At 39.7% G+C, this 17784-nt stretch overlaps 1 protein-coding gene across 6 annotated transcripts in view; it reads right to left on the bottom strand.

The window, feature by feature from the left end:
- The window catches only part of URE (urease), a 146843-nt gene that overhangs the window by 94286 nt on the left and 34773 nt on the right, over positions 1-17784 (bottom strand). For 5 of the 6 annotated variants that reach the window (XM_077370548.1, XM_077370554.1, XM_077370551.1 and 2 more), the window contains 2 exons: positions 14549-14734; positions 2263-2336 (listed from right to left, as the gene is read on the bottom strand). In XM_077370548.1, the coding sequence (XP_077226663.1) occupies positions 2263-2336; positions 14549-14674 (200 nt within the window). In that variant the 5' untranslated portion in view covers positions 14675-14734. The remainder of the gene's footprint in view (positions 1-2262; positions 2337-14548; positions 14735-17784) is intronic. The other variant, XM_077370552.1, reaches the window with a different exon arrangement.

Below are 17784 nucleotides of genomic sequence, written 5' to 3'. Positions count from 1 at the left end.
TTGCACAACAAAGTAACCATATCTTATGCATGGGATGCCAGAGCATAAGACCAATACCATCTCGTAACTCAATGTGGTATTGACATAGAGTTGGGGTCCTTGGAGGGATGATTGATCATTTGACTTTCTTACACTTTGTTACATTCTACTTCTTTATTGACATTACTATTCTAGACATGTGCGACAACGCATGCCACTAGGTGTTCGACGTGATTAAGCCATTATGGATGGCTTTCTTGCTTATGTGACGATTTCTAAGTATGTATTTGTGCTTATTATAGCATTTCCACCATTTGCATAAGTTTCCATACGTTTCTGTGATTTTACAAGATTTCCACCAAAATTTCCAACTGTAATCTAAGCATTTCTGAGTGCGTGCCAGCCGAAACTAAAATATAAAATATTGACTACAGTTTGGGTAAGGGAATCTTCAGAAGGTGTGAGAGCTTGGGTGGGGTGACCAAGGTAAGTAGTACCAAAAACAAAGAGCCAAAAATGGCTATGATTTCAATTTTGAATTTGCGACGCCATATTCGACCATCAATTTTTTATGTCTGGCGCCAATTTGGGGGAGTAGACTAGAGAGGTCTTCGAGAAGGTGGGATCTCGACTAGGGATTGAGGTTGTTGACATGGAGAAAGAGGCAAGGTTCGGCCTTTGACTAAGTGTGGAAATGGGAAATGTTTTTTTTTTGTAAGCCAGTTTACTTTGCATTTCATTTCATTTCATTTCATTAATGTAGAGAATGATACTTGGTGGGCAGCATCATTGGACTGCACAAGATTTGAATTTGGGCCTTTGGAGTCCCATCGGAGTAACGGATGCGAGGGAAGCGGTGCGAGCTGTGTATCAGGGTTTGAAATCAGTGGCTAGAGATCGGCTGATCAATGTGGAGGTTGAAGGGGACTCATTAAATGTAATTCGGTGGCTTAAGGGTACTCAAAAGACGCCTTCGAGATTTGATAGGCCATTTGATGAGCTGTTTGAATGGGTGAGATCTTCTTCATGTCAATCAATGTGCCAACAAAGTGGCGGATTCCCTTGCAGAGAAGGAGTCTCTAAGGAATCTCTAGCACTGTTTGATTCCCTTCCCCCTTGATTAGTCTTTGCTATTGATTAGTTTGTATTGTACTCCTCTCTTCCTTCCTATGTTGGCCACATGTCCTTAACCAAATGGGGACATGACATCTAATACATGATCCCAGATATTTATATCTTTTATGAAGATATAGATGGATTTAGTAAGTACTGCTCTTTGGAATACAAATGAAGGTGCATATGGGAAACCGACTAGGTGCCCAATTGCTGCCCAACATTGGTAGATTCAAGACCAGAACAGTCATTGAGTGCTTGAACATCTAAGCCACAGTAGTAAGGAGTCAACAGGAAATCCAATTGAAGAAATGATTTTGTTGTTTGAATTGTTCCAATAGAAGACATGATTAAAATGGTTGAATTTTGGCTATGGCCAATCCAAGGTTGGTTGCAGCACGTGAATGGCTCATATCAATCAAGGTGGGCCCGATTTTCGTGATAAAGCTATGAAGCACAGTAGTACAATACATGAAGGATATTCACCTCAGATCCTGCACATGGCATTTGACATTTTGGAGCTTTGGACGGGACTCATTTGACCTATTTGGTGCTATCTAGATTACGAACACCCCCCCCCCCACCCCCCCCCCCCCCCCCCCGCCCACACACACACACACAAAAACCCAAAAAAAAACTCAAAAAAAAAAAAAAAAAAACCATATTAAACCAAACATAACTGCCACCAAACCATGCCTTACTGTGGCATACCGGTCACCTTGTCACTTGTCCATGAAGTAAATGCACTAACATGGCGGGGCTCAATACAGCATACCAGGCAAAGTGGACTGATCCTGTGGTGAGGAAGCATATCCCAGATTAATAAGACGGATCCATTTATGGACAATCTTTTCACCTAGAAATGCACATGAGTGGTGCTGGATTGCTGCCCATCATTGGTAGATTCAAGACAAGAACAATCATTGAGTGCTTGAACACTTAAGCACCATAGTAATGAATCAACTAGTTACAAATTCATCCACAAAAAGACATACTCACTTGAGAAGCCACAAAGACGGACATTCTCAGTGAAGAATCCCTCATTCTTTCTTATAAATGCAAAAAGCTGCTAATCCATGCATGTATTAAGCTATTAATAGTAAGAGCAAATCCTAAAATGATAGCGTATCTTGAATACCATCAAATCAGATTTTGGTTCAAATAGTACACCTTCCCAAAAGTTGCTTCCCAATGTCCATTAAGTCTGCAACAGACTTGTTCCCTTCTCGTATAAACTCCAAAATCTGTGCACAAATAGATGGATCAAACTCATAAGAAGCATGACAATTATTTCACAAATCAAGAGTTGGGAATAAACTTTTTAAAATCATATAGCAGAGCACGAACCAGGGATTGCAGCAACTGTATATTTCAGGGATTCGTTGCTAAGAAGTTTTACACATTAATAAAACTAATAAAATGCAGAGTTGCAACTGAATGGTGAGAAGAAACTGAAAATCTGGCATCGATTGCTAATTATGTGACTTTGAGAACATTATTCTTCTGCGAGGCCATTAAGGCATAAATATTCTTCTAATAGCTATAAATGACTCTTTCCCTAATCAGTTATGACATGACCGATGGCAAACAATTTGGTAATAAGTATCAGATGTAGTCGGGGAAGAAACCTGTACGTAAAAGTGATCCCAGACTTTTGCTGCTTTTCCAGCTTAAGGGGCCCCACCCCTGCAGAAAGAAGTTGGTTTTAGATCTAAAGAAAATGTCAGGAAAGGCTGCAGAATGAGGGTTTTATTGGAAACCAATCCGATCCTCTGAGAGACTTCTGTTACAGAAACACTTCTACAGCACAGACCAGATAAAGATTATACGGATATGAATTTGCTCATGGCCATAGGTCATGAGCAAGGGCTCCACAAATATAATGGAGACTTTTGATAATATTTGGATGCCTATCACACGAGGAAGTAGTTCTCTATGTCTATCCATTGGTTTTCTTAGGCTATGATTGTAGGAAACACCCACAATTGTCAGCTCCTTTTTCCCTAAGTCTTAATTTAGTTCTTTATGTCTATCCATTGGTTTTCTTAGGCTATTATCGTAGCGAGCACCAACAATTGCTCCTTTTTCTTGTCCCACCTCCGTTGTTTCCTTTTCCGCCCGAACCTTTCCTCGAAATGAGAAAGAAGATGGTACACTCGAATTGTATTATTTAAGTGCTTATTGCTTGCCAAAGATCCTACTTCTACAATTGGTAGGTAACCGGGTTCTTCAAATAAGTCGTGTTTTTTGTGGTTCTCCCACTTTATCTCCTTCTTTGAAGTGTGGCCTGTTTTACCTAGCCAGGGAAAAGAATATGCTCGTATCGCTCACTTAAGGCACAAGGAGCAACCCTAAACGAAGTCCTAGCAACACCTTCTCTTCTCCCCGGTACCAGAACAAGACAAATTGTCTTTGATCCGCTTTAACAACGGTTTGATAGAAAGAGCGAATAACCTGACTTGAAAGAGAGAGTACAGGACAAAGACCGGAAAGTGGATTGATCAAAGTTGCCTTCGCCCATGCCCTGAACCCGACTCGTTACTCTTCATTCTCCCGTGCTCTAGCAATTGCGCTCCCTAGACCACTACCATGTAGTTAGGTAGGGATAATCAATCCGTAGTGACGGAAATAACGGAATGAATGGGGATCCCTTTCAATATCAAAATGAAGAATCTATTTCTATATCATTCTCCCTTTCTCTCAATAATGGTGTTGTCCTCACCTCCGTCGGTCAGTAGCTGTTATCTTCCATTCTTGGTGATCGGCGGATCGGATTTCTCTATCTACTCCTCTACCCTTGTTCCAATGGAATGACTATATGTAACAAATACTATGATCCTTTCTATCTCAGTTCTTTTGGGCATATTCCGTAGAAACAAGATAACTCGGCCAACTACTAACATAATTGATCGGCTTGGGGATTGAAGCTGTATGAGGGAAATGAATCCACTGGGTGGGAGGCGACTAACAACTGAGAATTTCAATATGGGGTGCTTCCCTGAAATAGAATCTTTGCATCGGATGTTTACTAAACCATGCGAGAGCCAGAAGGATCTAAAACTATAGCCCATTGCGGGAGCCGATGAGATCCTCGAGCAGACTATTGATATTGTGGAGTCTAATTCTACTAAAGAGATTGTTGTTTTATTGAGTGGTATAGCTTTCGCGATTCTGCTGACGAAGTCAGTGTGTAGCCCTAGCGAGTCTCCATTCCCTCTTGTTTGGCAAGGACTTGAAAGAGTTCCATCTCTTCAGAGTTAGATAAGGAGAAAAAAGACAGCACCAAGAAGGGAAACTCGTCATTCTCCGCTTGCAATTCAAGCTTGTCAAGAGAATATTTCAGGATGTGCTGTGGGTACTTGTTCTGATGATCCTAATTGTCATCACACTGAGATTGCAGAACGGGGGGGAGAGGAAGGTGCAATGATCCTGGGGTCATGTTCGTTAGCGGTCTCGGGGAAACGCGGTTTGGGGCATTCATTCAAACTGATCCCATAGAAACTCGGTCTTTGGCTGCAAAGCGGCGTCTGAATCTAGGCGCACCTATGGAAGAAGAAAACACCCTCGTAGAGAGGACTGTTGTGCAAGTAAACTCGCATTAATCCCAGGCAAGCCCACAGGGACACCCTCTTCAGCTGACTTCGAAGAATTAAAGAAGCAAATGGCAGAACTCCAGCAGATGATGCCACAACTTGTGCTTGATCTCATGGAAACGCCCCTCTGCTTCAGTCGTCCATGCAAAGAAGTCCTTCTTCATACACTCTGTACACGCCCGATGCCAATAGAAAGAATTACCCACACGCCTCTCCCCTATCCATCTTATTATTTCAGCATCAATCGGTGCAGGGGATGAAGGGAGCAAGCAAGTGTATCTGGTTGAGCGAGATGAGGATTGGATAGATTGAGCTTTATAAGGCCAACCACTACATAAGCCACTGGCGGGAATCGGTTTGGAAAGCGTCGAGCTTCCCTTCATTCGTTGCTAAGCCAAGGTCCCAGGTCTCAGAGTCAGCCCACGCTTTTTCGAAGAATCCTGCACCCATGGGCAAACGGCCTGACAAGCCTTCCCTATCTGCCAGAGCTTCATGGGTGTTGCCCCGTTCCCCAATCAGATGTTTCGTTAGGATTGGGGAATTGCTGCGATTCTTCTTGAATAGCCTTGATTCTCTCGTCGAGAATCACTTTGAAAGTCTTACCTAAACTCTTCCCCAAAGGCTCCTTAAGTAGGGTAGCTATCTGCAATCGTAACTATTCTACTTAGGAACTCGGAATGGATCTGAAAGCTTCTCTTCGGGGACTTAACACATGCTAGTCGATGAGCCAAGCAGAAGGAAAAGGGGCTCCTAGCTATAAGACATGCGGTCGAGTTGAGAGACGAGATAGATGGAAGATTCTTTCTGACTCCCACGCCACTATGTCACTAAATGATGGGCGGACGTGAGAAGCAACAGATACAGAAGGTTGGGAACTGATCCAGAGAACAGGTTTTCGGGGCTAATGCACTATATCTAGACTATCGAAAATTAAAGAAACTCTTGAGACTAGAGGATACGAACAGGGAACTCCCTTTTTGCTTCCTACCGCGGGTGTACTTCCCCCGTCACCCATAGAGATAAATGAATGAAAACGTGAAGTCCGCTGCCATAATCAGACTACTTGTCTCCTTGTAGTTGAATCTCCAAGTTTTTGGAATGCTCCAAATTCCACTTGAGCATCCAAATCAGGGTCAATAAGCTCAGTGACAACCTCTCAATTGTCACTGCCTGGCCTCTCTTGCTACCATGGTAGCACCCAGTGTGGTCAGCACCAATCGTATTCGGGCAACGAAGCTTACACTCATTCACATTGGTCCATCCTGCTATGCCCCAGACCCACGCCCTGGAATTGTTTCCATCAACAAATCCCTCATGGTAGAGTTGGCCAACATGGTAATTTCTCCTATCATTGCCCTACATATGACTTTCCCTAGCAGGGTTTCTTTAGCAATGGGACGAGGTCTCTGAGGAGTAGGGAGAATGCCGCCCGGACTGACAGGATGACCAAGTACATTACCGGGTTGGCCTGTCTGGAGCCCATGTCCATCCACGTGCTACCCAACTGACTCTCAACAGGGCGTTCGCCCATCGATGTGTTCAACTGCCTAACATTCTCTTCGAGTTGTTCTATTCTTCCTTCCATTCGTTGTACTGTTCCCCTAAGAGTGTTCACGACATCTTCCAAGGTGTTGACTCGGTCTTCCATTTTGGTTTGTGAATGTGTTTTTATGCGTATGAACTATGGGTAAAGGATGTCGATCCCCATCACACAGTGAGTAAGTAATATCACTGGAATCGATCACTAACAATCTTCTTTTCTTGAGCTGAAAGTGCCTGGTCATTGCTTTCGAGGACTGTTCCCTGATGGCTCGCTGCACCAGAGCTTCTTCCTTTTATATGGCCCGATTGACTAAACCTGACTCATGCACTAATGGATAGCCCCCTTTCTACTAGGGCGGACCCCAACCGAAAGACGCTAGCCCTATCAGTAAGGCTAACGGCAAGCGAGATAAAGAAAGCCGGTCGCGAATTAGTTCGTTCTGCACGACGACCAAGAGGATTATGACCAGCCACCTACCCAAGCTAGGTATCCAGATAGGCGTCTTGCTACTCGACTCAAAGACAGAGTCCAGATCGTCACCACACTCAGCATATCGATATTACTAAAAAGGTCAAACTTGATGTTCCTAATTTTGATGGTAAGTTGGACCCCAGTGCCTTCCTCGATTGGTTGGCAAACCTAGAAGACTACTTTGAATGGTTTGTAATGACTGACTATCATCGTGTGCAGTTTTGCAAAATTAAGTTAGTAGGATCTGCCAATCAGCATTGGCAAACTGTTCAGAGGAGCTTAGTGCATTTAGGACAGCCATACAATTTCATGTGGGATGAGATGGGACAAGTTAAAGGGTAGTACGTGCCCAACTTCTATAAACAACAATTGTTAAGAGATTTATTAGGTTTGAGGCAGTCGAAGTCTACGGCCATTGAGTACTTATCTAAGTTTGAAGAGCTTATGCTGAGATGTGATGTCTCTGAAGAACTTTCCATGATTGTAGCCAAGTTTGTATATGGGTTGAGAACCAAGATTAAGAGAGAAGTTGAACTCCATGCCCCTGAGATCATGGAAGAAGCCTATCATAAGGCTCTTGCAATAAAAAAATATCTTAGGTACCCCAACCCACGTCCCAAATGAGACCCAAACGACTAGATCCTGGTCATCACAGCAGACTGGTAGAGTTGTCCTATCATGACCAGTTGCCTCAAGAAGCAATCATACTATTTCTAGAGGTAGCAACAACTTTGGTCCCACAGTTAGCACTAATCGAGATAAAGGGCCGGTAACTTCTACTTCTCGTGAAGGACCTGTAACTTCAAATTCCCGTCAAGTCCCACCAGGTCCTGAATGTTTAACTACCACCGGAAAGGTAACATTGCCTCCCGTTGTCTGCAGCGCACCCTTGCTATAGAAGAGGAGCATGGTGATCCCTTCGAGGACCAAGATGATGAGCAAGAAGTCCAGCCGCTTGATTTGAACATCTTCAAATGAGGATGTCATCACTGTAGGTGCAAGCTCTTGGTTCCTTTGCTCCTTGATCCACATGCTATGTGTTGAGTTGAGTTGTGTAATGGTGATTATGACATGAAATTTCTGTATATGACACAACACCTCAAAGCAATACATTAGTCTATAAAAGCTAATCAATTTAGTTTGCTAGCATCAAAACAAGAAGGTAAGATGAATGATTAACCCATGGGAACCCTTGGGCTTACAATATCAAAATATGAACTAATTGTTGGCATAATAAAATTTCAAAGTATTAGAAATAGCAGCTAGGATTGAAGAATCTTATCAAAAGATGTTAAATTGACAACATATTCCTTTTCTTCCCCATTTGCACGTAAGTTTTGATTCTTGTAAAACTCGCACTTCCTTATTTAATAACTCAGGTTGAACTTGCACTTGAACTTGTACTACGGATTTAGAACTCATTCTCCAACTGCAATCTCACCAGCTATAGAGGATAAAGCACAATAGGTTGGGGTATAATCATAAACGCGGTGAGAGGTGCAAACAGCATGCTCGAGGATTTGATGAAATCACAAGGACCTCTTCCTCAATAGAGGGAAGAATGATACTCCCCTTCACTACCCTAACTCCCCCTAAGGCGAGTCAATGGCCCTTTCCAAAAGGAGTTTATTTTATTTGGGTATAGTACCCTATAATCTCCATTATCCCTTCTAGCCCTCCCTCTTATCACTATGTCATACAGCCCGCCACAATTGTTGTGCCTCTTCCATAGGAGCCATGGAAACAATCAGCTACCAGTCATCTATATCTCCACTACTGCCACCAATGGATATTGAAGGCTATTGTCAAAGACGAGATTTCAATATCTTCTCTTCCTTCCTTTCTCCTCTCAGGCCACCAAACCAGCAATGGTTGGCAATGTTTTGAATATCATAATCGAATCGTAAATCGTTATAGGGGTCAAATCGAATCGGATAGTAAATCATAAGATTCATTCTGATTTATGTATATATTAAAAAATTATAAAAATCATTAAACAAATCGGAGAATATTAAACTTTTTTTATTTTTTTAGGAGAATAATAAACTAACCAATTATATCATTTAATTTAAATAAAACCACGATGATTAGTTATTCAATATCATAAAAGGAATGGATAATCTATCCAAACACATGCATATTGGATAATAATCTTAAAAAATAATAATAGACACAAGATCGTATCAATTATCAAAGTTGCAAACATCAAATGACAAATATTAATTATAAAAAATCGATAAGTCGTCAATGTTATCCTCATTATAGGCGTCCCCCTCCTCGATACAAGTAATGTTCTCAAGCTAAAGCATTGTGCTTGGAGGATTAACAGAAAAGAATCAACTAGGGATGTGATTTACAACATCAGAAGGTAACTATTATTAGCTAACAAACAAACTGTAAATAGAGCATCAGACCAAAATGTTTTTGATATCCTACATACTAGTAAAAAAGTCATGTGTCATGTGATAGAGATGATGATGATTTCACTAAACTATAACATTCTGTTGAGGGTTCCTCAGACAGAAGATGGTCCTGTAAATAAACTTGAATTTCTCAAGAGAGATATCCTACCCCCATTATAAGAATGAAAGACTAATATTTCAATTAGAGAGATGATTTTTTCACCACCACCCCCCCCCCCCCCCCCCCCCCCCCCGGGCATAGGATTATGCGCCCCCTTTTTAACGTGATTTGACAAGCTTTAAAGTCTGCCACAATGCACTTTAAAAGCGGGGTGCATAATCCTACAGGGGGGTGAAAAAATCATCTCCCTTCAATTAAATTGATTTTGGGCCCATTTGTAAAAGGTTTTAAAAAGGTTTGAAACTCCAATTCAATCTTTCATCAAATACAGCTAGGTCATATGAGTTGCATCAACAATTGAAGACATATAATAATGAAAACCAGCATATGGGTCAATGGCAGCGGTCCTCCAAACCATGGTTTTAAATTTCCACCGAAACCGATACGAAACGACCTAAATGTTACATAATTATATTTATATAAATTGCATGTTAAATGTTGTGTATGCATTGTATATAAATATTTATATGAATTACATGTGAAATGTTGTACGTACTGAATTATCAAGACATGCATGGCAACGCATATCACTAAGTGTATAATGTTGTTAAATCATTATGGATGGTTGTCTGGCTTATGTGATTGTTTCTATGTTTGTATGTAAGTTTATTCTAGCATTTCGTGATGTTTCATCTTAAAATTCTATCATTTACATATGGATTTTTTTTTTGGACAGTAAAAGAGAGGTCTGTGCTTTAAAAAAAAAACAGAGAGAAGTCTGTGCCTGGTGACTTTACAAGATTTCAACCGAAATTTCCAAACGAAACCAAAACGTATTTGTTACCATGGTGACCGAAACCGAAGCAGAAATTTAAAACCTTACTCCAAACACCAAACTGAATTAAATAAAAATCAGAATCAAAATGATAATTCAAACCCTTACGATAAACATAATGGTGGTGTTTAGGAAGTTGACAAGTTTGACATCTAAAATTCTCACAATCAATGAAACTAAGACCATGAGGTAAATATTTAATATGTAAAGGAGATAGATGAGTCAACCAGCAGTGCCACCTATGTAGAACATCCTTATTAGGACTTAGCAATTCTATTGAGGTAATCTAAATCCAAGAATGAAATGAGACAACATGCCATCCTCGGTAGCACAACCAATCAACAAGAAAGAAGAAAGAAATTGTCATAAAAAAAGAACAAGAAATTGGAGTGTATCTCTTTCCAGAGATTTTGGTAAGAATCATCTACCAATTAGACATTTTCGACATAATTTAACGGCTCAAAGGAAGAAAACAAATATGACGTACCACTCATATGATCAGTGGACCCAGAGTCAATTACCTAGAGATCTGAGAGGAAAGATTAGAGATGTGAAGAGATCATGAGAAAACCTAATTGAGCTACACAGGCAAAGGACATACCCTCGAGGCAATTCATATCTTGGACCATGGAATTGTAACAACCCAAGGACAAATGGACCATCTTACCAATAGTAGACTACTGTGGAGTATCCTAAGTCGCACTACTCTGGAGAGTACAAGGCACACTATAAGCTCTAGATGTGTTATTGTAACGACCACAAAAATTATCCCTTATATTTTGATGGCACCATAATCCGAAATTGGTATTGGCACTCCACTCTTATGTTTTTTGTTCAAGTGGGGGTAATCTTGTCACTTAGTTTATAGGGTGGGAGATTTATTTTCCAAAATAGAGGATCTTTCAAATCTTGGACTAATGGGAGGCACATTCCAAAATAATTTTGGAATGTGTCATGCCTCGTCACACCCCTGTGGGGCGCCACCTTGTTGTGGCTGCCTTGTTAGTAAAATTTGTAAAAAAAAAAAACTACTCTAAAGAAGGAATATTAAAAAGGAAGTGTATCTATAATATCCTTGTCTCAAAGCAAGTAGAGTATGAGATTAGCAAGTAGGGTTGGAAATTTCTTTTTTTCATACTAAGCAAGCTAGCAGACAAACCACTCAAATTTTGGGGCTGAGATTTTCGGCCATGCACCTCCCATTATTTTTTTAAAATTGGGTCTCACGTTTGGATCTTGCTTACCCAACGTGGGTTGACTTGAGTTGGTTCCATATATATTGGGCCTTAAATTTCACTAATCAAAGAACAAATACAGTAAGTAAATAAATTAGCCTAACTATATTTCCTTGTTTAAAAACCCTAACTTAAGAAAAGAGATTAGAAATGGGTTGACAAATCCTTTCATTCCTATTTCAAAGAGGGGATTTGCGCAACTTTCCGTATGAATGAAGATTTGGGTGTGTGGGTGTATAAAAACACCCCATTGTTGTTCATCCAACCCAAATTGTGCGTGGGTTTTTGCACAAAAAAAAAACTGCCGCCCTCCCCTTGCTGATAATCAAATAGAGAGAGAGAGAGAGAGAGAGAGAGAGAGAGAGAAGAGGAGATTGGGAGCAAGCCAAAGAAGAAGGAGAAGAGAGTTGAGACTCACCTCTAAGTTACAAGGTACTTCTCAAGTTGTTTTCGTGAAATTCTCATCAGCATTATCTCACTCCTTTCCACGCAACATCCAGGCAAGTGAATATGGACTCGCATTATAACGGTAACTCAGTATAATTCTATGATTATTTGATGTGTAACTGTATTAGAAGGTAAAGACATTACACATGTTTCAATACCATATTTTTCCTAGACTTTCAATTAAGAAAGTAAATTGTTGTAATCTGTTAAATGTCAGAATAGGAGAAAGTTGTTAAATTAAAAGTAGACCCAGCACGTTCACAAAGATAATTAGTAGAATCTGTATGCCATTCTAGGATTTGGAAATGAGGGAGGGAGGACTAAGGCAGACCCTTAGATCCGTCCTTGGGCAAAAGCCTAAAGTCACCCAGGCCGAGAGCGTACGACACCTGGCTTGCAATGCATTTTGGGTGGAACCATACGGTGACCCAAAGGGAACCCTAGAAAGGAGCACGTCCCACTAGAGGACGGAGGACTCCTTGATGGTCAATAGTTGACGGCCAGGCTGGAAGGCCACCGAACAAGATCTTATTGGGGAATGTCGTACGACTATTGGGGATGAGAGTGCATATTGTTTGATTTACGTCCACCCATATCTCTTCATGAGTTTTGAACAATTTAAAATGGCAATGTAGATATATCCTATTTATGTAGCAATTAAGAAAATTGTATAGTTTAAAATGGATTCTAACACTGTTCATTGATAATTGTTATAGTTATTATATCGTGTTGCTTTTATGTCGTTAGCCCTTTTTCCTTGCTCTTACGTTGCTACTTTTCCCCCATAGGATTAGTAGAAGAAGGAGCTTTCGCAAACGAAGACATATGAATAAAGTGGGAATGGGGAATAAAGAGAGAGGGTTGGGGTCACCTGTCGTTTTGAATTTTTTATAAACTCTGTTTAAGTTATTTAATGTTGGGTTGTAATAAACTTTATTTGGAGTTGTTAGGTTTTAATTTTTGAGCATAGTTAGTTTTAAATAAATGGATGGATTTTATTATTAGTTAATGCTTCCGCTCGTTTAAGTTGTTCCTTTCAAAAGAAAAAAAAAAGGGAAAAGAAAAGAAAATTTTTGGTGATTTTATCAAAGTAGTTGTAGCGGCCTGGTTAGGGAATCGGGTCGTTACAGTTATGATCCATAGAAGTTGGTTTTCCATGTAGACGCCAACATTTCTCCTTGAAACGACTAGCCCTCCCACAAAAGGTACACTTCCTTTCTCAAGCAGGCTCAAACCTTCCTCTACTTCCGCCATCACTAGTGTTACCACTCCCCATACCACCTGTATTAACACTAGTATGATCCCTTCATCTTCCTCTACCAATAAAACACTTAGAATCATACGACAGAGCAGTGCATGTTATAGTAAGGTTGCCTGCATCACAATACATTTGATTTTTCAATATCTAGTCTCTTATGTGGCAAATTCCACTTCCTGGGAATTTGTCATATGTGTGCATCATTTCCTATGAAGATTTGATCAACAAATAAACCAAAAACAGTCTGGGAATTCAACCCAACGGCTTGGGTCGAATCAGATAATCAATGACCTAGACCGCAATGCTCCTGTACCCTGTTGGATAGAAGAAGTTTGGGAGTAGAAGAGAAATTCAACCCATACGTGTACATGACTGCTTTTATTGACTATCTTATTGTATATTTACAAGATAGTCAACACACATGTAGTTTGGGATAAAGTACTCTTCATAAACCCGTACGGGTGTGGCTCTTTGGCTTAAAGTCATGGGTATGCTCCCCATTGACGCGAGTTTGAACCCCCCTGGGCTTACCCGATGTGCGTGGTTTACGGGTGAATGCGCGCATCCGTAGGGAATAGTCCCGCACTAAAAATTGGGGTGGGGATACCCAATGTCATAAAAAAAAAACACCCTTCATAGCAGACCTCCCACACATGCAATTTGGGGATCAAGTCAACACACAGTCGCGTCGTTGCTCTCATTTTCATGTCTATACAAGATTAAGGTACCATAGTTGGATTGTTGTTGTTTTCTTAGGGAATACCATCTCCATAGCAGAATCCTACTAAATCGCTTATTTTTATTCTTTTTGGAAGGTTAACATCTAAATGCTCTCTTTCAATTGAATTAAATGAAGAGAAAGAAAGTCATGTCAATATGTTCACCCAAACAGCAAGTGGGAATGGAATGATTTAACATCCCAATAACATAGTTTTAGGTATTAGTCTAGCACGAATATAAACCACCAAGTACATTCCCCGCAAAATAAGCTTTTTTTGCGTAGGTAAGCTGGGATTGAACCTCCGAAGAACACAGTCTTTACTCTTTACCAATTGAGTTAAAAGCCTAGACCCCTTCTTATGTTCGCCCCACAAGATAAGCTACCATCCAGAGTATTGTCCTTTGTGCTTCCCATTAATTATGCAATCAAGCATAATCAGTAGCTAAAACTCAAGCAGCAAATAAGCTGGGATTGAACCTCCGAAGAACATAGTCTTTACTCTTTACCAATTGAGTTAAAAGGCTAAACCCCTTCTTATGTTCACCCCACAAGATAAGCTACCATCCAGAGTATTGTCCTTTGTGCTTCCCATTAATTATGCAATCAAGCATAATCAGTAGCTAAAACTCAAGCAGCAAATATATATTTCAAGCACCAAAATTAGTAAGTTACCATCCTCTGCCTAGAAAAATAGAAAAATAAATCATGAACCCAGTAGATATCAGAATGATTAGAAAAGCAACAACTTACCTCAAGCAGCAAATATATATGAAAACATAGATATCTTTTGTGAAAAGATCATAACAATAGTACTGAAAATTCAATAGTACCTGAGTTGCTATCAATGCTACTGCTTCAGTGTAGTTCAGCCGTAAACCCCGAGCCAAACGCTTTTGTGCAAGGAAGCCAGCACCGTGCAGAGCCAATTTCTCTGCCTCTCTTGGTGCCAATTTCATTTTTTGAAGCGATTGTTGAAAGCACAATTGTCCCTACAGCCTACAGTAAAAGAAAAAAATCTGCAAGGACAAGAATAAATTAGCTTAAAATGGAGATAAATAGAAAGGATAATTTTTCCAATAGTAGCATCCCCTCCACAATACATGCTGCAAGGGTACTTCACTTTACACCAATAACATATAATGGGTACTTGTATGGGTAGAACATATCAGTACTTTATATGGCACATAGTTTTGGTATTCTATCAAGAAATCCTAAGTCCTAACAGCAAGGAGATCTCATTTATCTCATCTTTTTTCAAGGGGGAGAGAGAGAGAGAGAGAGAGAGCATTTATCCCTTTTTGTATTTTTTATTCAAATCTACCTTTCCTTCCTCACGTCATAACAATATATAGATGGCCAAACCCCAAAAAAAAACCTAAATGCTAACTTAAGACCTAAACAATTAATTTCAATCGTCCATCTAAAGCAACACAACTAAAATAATCCTAAAGTAGAAATCATGTAATAGACATGTACCATATTCGTAAATCGTCCATAACAACATCAAATTATGTTTAAATCATGTGATCTTGGGAGCATTAGTTAGCTAATCGAAAAATCTTTCTAATGACACCAAAATCAAGCCAAACGAACAAAATTTGATGCCTAAAAAATAGACTGCAAATAAAATGATGAAAATAGAAGTTAAAAATAAGGACTTGTTACATGCCGCACGTTGTTGGTAGTTTCACCAGCTTTAGTCGGCCACTTTCCAATCATCATCCTCTGCTTCTTTGGCACACTTAGGTAATGCCTCACTTCTTGTTTCTAGTCAACTCTCTCCTAGGGTCATTGATTCAATGCCTCTGACCATACGATCGGCGAGTCATCCATTTCTACTTCATTTAATTAGTCTCTTTTAAATTCGTATATTACTTTGTTTGATGGAACCATGGCTCCTGTGACTAGTCAAGGGATTGTGTGTCGTACCAAGTCTATTCCCCTATCATATGCCTTTCATATTCCGAAGTGTCCTTTTAATTTTTGTTTGTCAGTCTACTAACTAAGTCTTTCTATTGTTCTACAACTTTTTATCATTCATCTCGAGTGTTTCAGGATCTAAAATCTAAATACAAGATGATCGTAAGTGGTGGGACTGATTCTGGTGGACTCTACTATTTAGATCATACCCTAGTCAATATTGCTTTGCATTCTAAAGTCTCTCCACAGTTTTGGAATCAGACTGGGACATCCATCCTTCGTAATTAACAGCTAGTAGTCCCTAGTCTTGAGCTTGTTTCTCATTTAGATAGTGATGCACGTCAAATAGGTAACCATTATATAATTCCTTTTCATTATGGAGATGTTATAAGGAAGTTAGTTCCTTTTTTCTCATTGTTCTTTCCTTTTTCCGCTGTTCTTTCTGATATTAGGATCCAGCACATAGAACTCTGATATGGTGACAATTGATTAGATCAATATATACACATAGATAACCTAGAAATCAGTTGTCTTCTCAATGTTAGCATCTTATGCACAAATCCAAAAGATGAAAACACCTGCATCATGACAACTGTGAGTTCTACCAACAAATTTCAAAGTGCAACTTAGAGTAAAATCAAATTCTAAATGTAATGTCCCTTTATAATCTGCATTTGGCAACAATTTTAAGCAGTTAACACCACTATTCATTCTTAGATTCAAACCAATTTGTTTGTCACACATTCTATTTTTATCCGGGTAAATCAGTAGATGAAAATATGATGAGATTTCTAAGCAGTTAACACCACTCATGGCACATTTCCTATTTTGATTTTACATGTTAATTTTCTTCCTTTTTAATATTTTAGATTTTAAGTGTAAGCCTACGGGAAATATTACAGCACAGGGAAGAGAAGATGAAAAGAAAGGTTTCCGATTTAAGTTCAAACAAAATGGGGGTTAAAGTCAACCAAATAAACTGGCAGAACGACAAAAGAATGCTTTGAGTATGTCCAATCGTGTTGATTTGTACAACATTTTGGCACTATAAGAGGGGTTAGTCGCAGCGCATTTTGATGACCTTTGGTAGATTTAAAGAATCACCCGTTAGTGGGACAGTACTTTTTTCGGGACCTCTTAAATACACCCTTAGTCGGAATTATTGAAAGGCACGAACTTGTAGTAATCCAACCCTTGATTGGGGCACTCTAGTTTTTATACTTTTGTAGTTTCTTGTAGTACTCCAACCCTTGATCGGGTGTGTTTGGCAACGGTCCAAAAAAACCGTTCTTGATGTTTTTCCTAATTTTAAAAATAGAAAATCAGGAAAAACATATTTGGCTGGTGAAAAAAAGAGAGTTCTAAGAATCTGTTTTTTTGTTTTTTTATCGTTTCAGAAACTCTCAGCGCTAAACAAAAACAAAAGCCGTTTCCAACTAGAAACGAATTGTTTATTGGGAGGGTCTCTCTCATCTCATCTCTGCCTCTACCTCTCGAAGGAACCGAGACTGCCAACGACCAAACGTTGACCGCCGGACCTCCGACCACTGAACGCCAACCCCGACTACCCAGGCTCTCTCTCTCTATGGTGTGTCTCTCTCCTTCCTATCTCCCCCTCTCTATCGTTCTGTCCTCTAGTAGCCAGAGATTGCTCCAAGGTTTTTCTTCATTTTTTTAAGTTTTTTCATCTGGATAATGGCGCGTTGTATTAGGGTTTTTCCCCTATTAGTCCTTTTCTTGCCCATTTCATCTGGATAATGGCGTTGCAATAGGAAACTGCAATTCCTTGGACTTGCAGAAAATGAATCCGCCTTTTGAGTTATAAAAATATGCTTTATTTCCTTCGTTTTGCTTTTGCTTTCATTTTGTTCCAACATTCATCAATTCACATTCCTGTATCATCTAGTTAAAAAAAAAAAAAAAAACTGTATCATCTATGCATATTGAGTAAAGATAGCCCTTTCATGCCCTAATTTCCATGGTTTTCTTCTTTTTATAATTGCTTCCCTGTATCATATATGCATATCACAAAATTTTCAGGGTTTTGAGTGAACACGATAAAGCAAGGGCAGATTCTCGAAGAAAATCTCTTTGAACATTCTATACAGCTGTTTGAACATCTAAATTAATGTGGAAACAGTTGATG

Source organism: Tasmannia lanceolata, unplaced genomic scaffold (assembly GCF_043159265.1).
Source record: "Tasmannia lanceolata isolate RefF3 unplaced genomic scaffold, GAP_Taslan_0.1 ptg000037l, whole genome shotgun sequence".
In the NCBI taxonomy this organism is placed as follows: domain Eukaryota; kingdom Viridiplantae; phylum Streptophyta; class Magnoliopsida; order Canellales; family Winteraceae; genus Tasmannia; species Tasmannia lanceolata.
This window is presented reverse-complemented; position numbering and strand designations above follow the sequence as displayed.